The sequence below is a fragment of the Tupaia chinensis genome, unplaced genomic scaffold, assembly GCF_000334495.1.
Source record: "Tupaia chinensis unplaced genomic scaffold, TupChi_1.0 Scaffold000065_1, whole genome shotgun sequence".
Classification (NCBI taxonomy): domain Eukaryota; kingdom Metazoa; phylum Chordata; class Mammalia; order Scandentia; family Tupaiidae; genus Tupaia; species Tupaia belangeri.
The window spans coordinates 4,158,405-4,166,082 of NW_006159523.1; the positions used below are offsets into that span (position 1 = coordinate 4,158,405).

General features: G+C 44.2%; 1 protein-coding gene across 3 annotated transcripts in view; it reads left to right on the forward strand.

The window, feature by feature from the left end:
• Window positions 1-7,678, forward strand: part of KDSR (3-ketodihydrosphingosine reductase) — a 48,913-nt gene that overhangs the window by 35,419 nt on the left and 5,816 nt on the right. Inside the window, exons 7-9 of one of the 3 annotated variants that reach the window (XM_027766173.1) lie at window positions 1,189-1,272; window positions 5,302-5,403; window positions 7,372-7,625. In XM_027766173.1, coding sequence (XP_027621974.1) covers window positions 1,189-1,272; window positions 5,302-5,403; window positions 7,372-7,560 — 375 coding nt within the window. In that variant the 3' untranslated portion in view covers window positions 7,561-7,625. Of the gene's footprint in view, window positions 1-1,188; window positions 1,273-5,301; window positions 5,404-7,371; window positions 7,626-7,678 lie in introns of those variants that run through there. The other 2 variants (XM_014582009.2, XM_006141835.2) reach the window with 2 other exon arrangements.

The window sequence follows — 7,678 nt, forward strand, 5'->3', positions numbered from 1 at the left end:
CGTGGGTGCGTGCGTGCCCAAGATCCCGAGAGGAGAATGGAGGAGAAGGGATTGCGGCGTGGCCACCCCCCCTGGAGGGTGATTTCTCGCTTTCTGTCTCTATGTCTCTCTCTATCTGTCTGGTGAGCGCCCGTGCCCTATAGCGAAAACCTCTCTTAAAAAAAAAAGTATATTCTGGTTTTTATTTTATTTAATTTTTAGGGCATCCATGGTAAATAAGGTGTTTAGTCTCCTGCAGTTTAAGGCTTTAGTTTGACACTTTGACCTGAAACTCTCTTTTAAAGAATTTTTTTAGCACGCATGTGCAGAGGGTCCACAAAGAAGAGTCAAAGATAAATGAAAAATAAAGAAGACCTTGTCCACAAGAAATTTAGGAGGTGAAATCCATGAACACACACAGCTGTGATCAAGGCAGAAACATTCGAAGAAGAGTGATTACCACCAGTTAGGAATTCAGGAAAGGCATTTTGAACTAGATGAGAGTTGAAGTGGGTCTTTAACCACCCTTTGAAGAACAAAAGTCCAGGATTTGGTGCCTGGAACATCAGCCTGGTAACTGTCACACAGCCAAACTAGGGATGCTCAGCCCTGTCCCCTATGTGGCGCCTTATCTTTCGACTTATCCTTCGGCTTGCTGACTGGCTCCTCTGCCAAGACCTCCTCTGCAGGTCTTGTAAGAAACAGCTGCAGTTGTTGGGCAGGCCCTGGGTCGGGGCTGTCTCTGGACATCAGTCCTCTGCTGGCCTGATAGTTGGTCAGAGGGAGCTACTGGTTGTGGGGTCAAACTTGCTTAGGATGCAGGGCCTACCCCTGTTTAAACACCATCCTCAGGTGTCTGGCCAGCACTCAAGAGCCCGGGGGTGGTGGTGGTGGGTCTTTCTGAACTTGTGCCTGGTGGTGTGTTCTCCTTCTAGCTCTGATGGTCCTCCCTGGAGCTGAGACCACACCCGTCCTCCAGAGAATAGAGAGGGCCTCTGTCTTGCTTCAGCTGCCAGGCTGAATTTTACATAGTAACCAGGTAAAAAATGATACAAAATCCAGTGGGATCTTATTCAAAAATTGGAATCTGCTCAAAGGTAGAAGATTGGATTTTATTTGAAAATTGGAAGGCTACAAGAATTATTTAGTTGTTAACATAATGGGCAATAATGGTATTGATTTATACTTTTTTTTTTTTTTCACTTTCAGCCTTTAGAGACTCGGCTTATTTCAGAGACTACATCTGTGTGCAAACCAGAGCAGGTGGCCAAACAAATTGTTAAAGATGCCATAGTGAGTAAAATCCTAATTTTGCTTTCTATACTGTTGGTCATTGTATTATTGTATTTTTGGAAAGATATTTATCAAAGGGCTTATTGCAAAACATAAATTACTAGAATTTTTTAATCACTGAAATACATCTTATCTAATATTGGACTCTACATTGCTTCCCTTAGAATTATTGATTCCGTATTCATTCCATATCAATTAGCAGGCTCCTGGAAAGTAATTATATACCTTCGCCTTCGATACAAGTTTACCAGTAAGGATGTCTGGGAATTCTGACTCTTAAAAAAAAAAAAAAACAGACTTATTTATGATTTGTAAACAATATACTCTATGCAGCCTATTTCTTCGTCTTTCCCACAGTATTTTCAGGGTTAGATTATTTTAGTGCTTTATTGGCAGACTTATTGATGAAGGAATTTTCTCTCTCCTTCTTGCTTCCTAATATCATTTTCCCAAAAGTTAATTAATAAGAAAATGCATCCAGCCCATCAGGCCCCTCATCCTGTCATCCCAGCTGACATGGTGTCTGGGCTACTGTGTTTACTTGGAATAAAAAGTTCTATGTTTAGAAACCATGTGTTATTTTGCAGAAGAACAGCATTCGAGCCACATGCTTTTTTGTTTTTAAGTTTATATATTTATTCCTTCCGTCAGAGAGAGAGAATAGAGCATCTCCCATAGGGTCTTTACCCTGTGACCTACCCCTATCTCAGCCAGCCTGGATCATGAGCGTGCAAGTACCCAGCATGCTCCAGGGGTTCCTGGGATGCAGTCTCAGGACCCTTCCCTTGTGGGTCCAGTTGCATTACTGCTACACCATCACCTGGCCCCAGGTGCCATGTACTTTCTGACAACATGTCCATTCACCATGCAGAAAAACATACATTTATGAAGGATGTCTGTCAGCCGTAAGTGCACATTGAGTTTGGAATGAGAGGCGTCCGTACTCTGTAGGACAGCTTTGAAGTAACATGAGTACTGTTGCATCAGACTGAACTGAAAAGGATAAAAGAACTGTTGATCTTTATTAAAATACACAGAAGGAGAGACCTTTGCCCTGGCCACATTGAAAGGCATAGGAAGATGTCACAAGTGGCTACAGAGGGACTGTGTTTTTCCTGCTTATGCCAAGTCGAAGCTAATACACTTGGTGTTTTTAAATGATACCAAAGAGCTCTTTGTATTTGGGTGGGATTCCTTTAATCTGATGGTTTTCAAACTTTTTCTTCTCTTAGCCACTTTATACTCTTATAAATTGTTAACCCCAGAAAACGTTTGTTTACATGGGTTATGAAAGGTCTTCTAAAAGGTCACAGAGGCGCCTCACAGTGGTCCAGTGGTAAAAGGCAGACCCACGTGGAAAGGTTCCGAGTACATGACTGGAGACCTCCCTGAGTGTCGGCACGCATGTGCCCATGCCTTGTGGTGGGCTAAGGCTGAGGGTGGACTGTGGTGTCAGGACTATCTCTGTCTCTCTCACTCATGGATCTAAATAAATAAACTTTTAAAAATTTCATGGAGAATGCATATTATGAAAAAACTATACATAGGTTTCAAACATTTCTGTACCATAATAAACTCAGACATGAATTCAGTTCTTCCTTGAACTTCGTGAATTACCTTCATGCACTTATCAGTACTTGCCATATTGGAAGTTGAAATTTGTCATTTAAAAATATTTATTTGTTCATTTTTTTAAATGACAATAATAAACCCATTATATTTTTAATTGAATTATTCATTTAATATTATTATTATTATTATTTTAATTTGACCAGAGACAGAGAGAGAAGGAAAGTGAGAAAGCCAGCCGGCAGGTCCAGGACTCAAACTGTGGTCAGCCATGTGGGAGTCCAGCACCTTAGCCACCACAGCACCTCCGGACCCCAAACCCATTATATTTTAATGTGACATTATTTCCAAAAATCATTAGTTCAAACAAAACCTAAGTGAGAAGAGTGTCGTTGTCTTACACGCTGCCCTGCCTCCTAACGGTCTGGGTTAATTGCAGACAGTTGGACTTTCATAGCTGCTTGTGCATTTACCCTCCTGGAATGTGCTCTCCGGTTGAATGACGTGAAGCAGATCTGGGCTGGCCCCATGGCCTTGTGTTAAGGTAGTCAGATCTCACATGGTGTACTGCAAATCCCAACCCTGGTAACTTGAGAAGCATGCCCGGTGTATATGTGTATGTGTGCATGCCCAAAATCCCATCAGGACTGAGAATGAAGAAATGATTGCGGTATGACCACGCCCCGCTGGGGAGTGCTTTCTTTCTCTCCCTCTCTCTGTCTCTGGCAATCATTCACACTCTGGCAAAATTATTTTAAAAAAAGAAAAGAAGAGAGCAAAAAGGAAAGATCTGGTTATACACAGATCCACAGTTGTAAAAGTGAGGAGTAGTTCACTAAGCTTTTCAAAAAATTATGGGCATTTTTTTTTTTGAATATTAAATTCCAGTTTGACAAATGATAGTTTCTTAAAGGCTAGTTGCAATGTGGAATTGGAAGCAGCATCAAAGAGCGTTTTGTTCTCTGTCCATTAAAATCTATGAGTCTGTCTTGCACTTTGAATAGGTCTTTTACCCATTCATGATTTTGTAGCATCATGTATTAGTCATTCGGAAAATATGGGTTCACTGAGTTATCCAGAAAAGTGCATTCATCAGTCTTGCTTCTGTTTCCATCATAAAAGTATGTAGTGAGACACTGACAATCTCACTATGGCGGATGGAAGTTTTCACAACCTTCATTTTTTCTTGAAAGATCAGATTTACCACTAAGTCCAGCCATGACCAGTTGTCCTCATTGTAGTGACAGGCTCCCTTCATTCATTTTCTATAAGTCTGCCACTTACCCAAGGCTGACTGACCAGAGATGCTTGTCAGTGGTTCTTCCATGTGTAATAGAAACAGTGTTCCGTGACGAAAACAGCAGGTTCTGCCCCTGACCTGGCAGTCACACCAGGGCGTCCACTGTCCTTTGGTACACAACACGGCGAGATGCATGGAGTGTATTTCTCATTCATCACAGAACATTAAGAAAAAGTCCTCAAGGTTGTAAATTAGTAAGACTATTGACTTTCTTAGGGGCATCTTTTTTTCTCCAACAAACTTGGCGATTTTAAATTTTAGGAGGTTTTTTTTTTCCTTTTTTTTTTTTTTTTTAATTATTTTATTGGGGGACCAGAAGTTAGCATAATGGCTATGTTGCTGGGCTCCCATGTAGTCAACCGCCGTTCAAGTCCTGAACCTGGTGGCTTAAACTCACGCCAGGCACATGTGTGTGCATGCCCAAGATCCCGAGAGGAGAATGGAGGACAAGGGATTCCGGCATGGCCATCCTTTCTGGGTGTTGATTTCTCACTGTCTATCTCTCTGTCTTTCTTTCTGGTGAGCACGTGCGCCCTATAGCAAAAAACTCTCAAAAAAATTATTATTTTATTTAACTTCATTCATTCATTTTAATTTGACCAGAGAAGGACAGAGAGAGAGAGAGAGAAAGGGAAAGTGAGAAAGCAAGCTGCCTGGTCCAGGACTCGAACCACAGTCAGCCATGTGGGAGTCCAGTGCCCTTAACCGCCACACCACCTGCCGGACCCAATTTTTAGGAGATCTTTCAAAGTTTTACCTTCTTTGTGTATTTATGTATCACTGCAAGGTGTGTGGCACTGGCAGGGAGGAGGACTGCTAGCCCAGTTTGGCAAGAACACTGTGATTCATGCCAACGCGCTGGCATGAGCAAGTGCTACTCTGGCAGGTGTAAATGTTACTCTGATGAGAAAGGCTGAAGGACAATTATTTTGTCCTTGGAAATCCCATGAAAGGGTCTCAGGACCTGCAGGGATCTGTGGACTCACATTGTTAGAATGCCCCGTCTCCCAAGATAGTGTGTCTGCTTACGAGCTCTGGTAGATGTTTTGTTACCATCTTATCCTACCAAATGGAACTCACACACTTCACTGTCTCCGACAGGTTGAACTCATTCTTCTCCATGTTGCTATAGTTGTCTTTTTTCCCCTTTTCTCTTTTAGCAAGGAAATTTTAATAGTTCCATTGGCTCGGATGGGTACATGCTCTCAGCCTTGACCTGTGGGATGGCTCCAGTAACGTCTATCACCGAAGGGCTACAGCAGGTAAGTGCTGCCTGGGCAGCAACCAGACAGACAGACATTAGGGACCAGACGAAAACCACCTCTTCAAATCTTGATGAGTAAAAGTCAATGGAAAGTGAAGGAACTTTATTTGAGATGTGAAGAATTGTTACTGAGCTGTCCATCTTTTATTCTATCGGTGATAAGCAAATAAAACAGAGGGTTAAGATACGACTTAAGGAGTTTAGACTAAGGCGAAAGAAGTCTTTAGCGTGAGCATGGCAGGGAGAGCAAACATCTCTGCTGTTGACATGTTCACTTGGTTTTCATCTGAGGACCACTGGAAAGTGTTTAGAAACATGGAATTCTCCTCCGCTAGAATTGTTAGAGAAGGCCTTGTCTAAAATCCCTGAGATATTGGACTGGAAGATTTGTCTAGGTGAGTCAAATCATAAGTAGCTAAGCTCACGGAACTGTAAGCCAAGAATTAAACACAGTGTTTGCCCTTGTGGAATTTACAGTTTTGTCCGGGACACCAGGAGCTGTGTCGGTGGAGGCCTGGGTGCCGTGCTTGCTCCTATGGGAGCAGATGTAAAAGCTTCCCCAATGATCTAGGGCATTCCAGCTAGTAAGAGAGCCTTATGGACAGGTGGCGGTCATCTGTCGCTATGTCAAAGAGCGATGGCCTGGACAGAGAAAGCCAGGGGATGACGTTGTTATCTGCAACGGAGTACTGAATTCTGCAGCAGACCACGTTCGCACCGATGCTGAGCTGGGATTTTCCTCAGGGTCCTTCCCGAGCTCTGGGCTCTTGTCTGTCTGTGGTACCCCCACAACCATGCCATTGTCTCTCCGATGTGGACACCCCATTAAGATACAAGCTCATAAAGAACAGCTCCTTGTCTTTCTTGGTTGCTACCAAACCCCTCGCAGCCAGTCCTGGAGCTTAGCAGGAACTCCAGAATGCCAAGCTGAACCAATGCGTGAACCTGCACATTCTCCATGGCGACCTGGCTTTTCTCACACCAATTCTAAACACGTGATGCCACGTCTCATGTTCCAGCATAACTATTTCCTGTCTAAGTCTCTGTGGATTTCTTCTACACGCTGTCCCTGGGAAGTGACCGACATCTCTAGTTCAGCGTGTGCAAAAGAAATCTCTGTGTGGCCCTGGCACCCTGCCTCCCTTCTCGCACCCTCGCCAGCAGCCTGCCCTTCCTCCTGTGCTCCTTCTCTGTGATTGGTGCTCATGCTCACTCAAGGACGTGGCCAGAGTCTGGGGTGACATCCCACCTTCCCCGCTTCTGCCCCTCACACTGGGGAGCAGATTCCTTGCCGCTCTATGCTGGTCCCAGAACCAGCTCCTTTTTTGTCAGCCTGGCCGCTCTCCGTAGATCAGGCCGGGTTGCACACTTTGAGAGCCACAGGTAGTAAACAGGGACCAATGGACCCATGGAGCATTTCATTCAGTCCATCTGGACTGAGCATGTGTGTTTAAATAAAATAATTTTTTTTTGAGAGGTTTTCGCTATAGGGTGCATGCACTCGCCAGACAGACAGAGAGAGACATAGAGACAGAAAGCAAGAAATCACCCCCCAGGGGGGATGGTCACGCCGCAATCCTTCTCCTCCATTCTCCTCTCGGGATCTTGGACACGCACGGACACGTGCCCGGCATGAGTTTAAAGCCACCAGGTCCGGGACGCGAACCGTGGTCGACTATGTGGGAGTCCAGTGACATAGCCATTACGCTAACTGTTGGTTCCCTAAATAAAATAGTTTTAAAATCAGATTATGTATAAAATGTCCAGATTTCAGACTTTTCTTAGAAAATCAGAAGGTCTAGCAGCACAGGGTCTGCATTGGCAGAAGGCAGAAATCAGTGATTGAGCAACCAATAACTGAAGAAAAATACATCACAAGTGATCATTTTCATATTCTCAGATGAGTTTCTATTCAACTCACTTGTGTCCAACAGTTCCTAGCTCAACAATCTTCCCATTTTTACAGGTTTTGCTGTTGGGACAGGGCACAGTCCCCCCCCACGCCCCATACCCATCCTATGGCCTAGAGCACCGGTGTCAGAGCCCCAGAGCCCGAAGATGCATGAAGTCTGCCATCACCTCTTCACTGGTTTTTCCAAACTGCAGATTTACCTTGCATAAGAACCTTCAGTGGCTCCCAGTACCACTGAGATAAAGCTTAAATCCATCCCATGGTGCAATACTTGCGGCCTCCCGGCTCACCTTTCTAGCTTCTTTTCCTTCTTTCCCTCCCCCCCCCTCTTTCTGGAACTTTCTGTGTCCTTCCCCCCCCA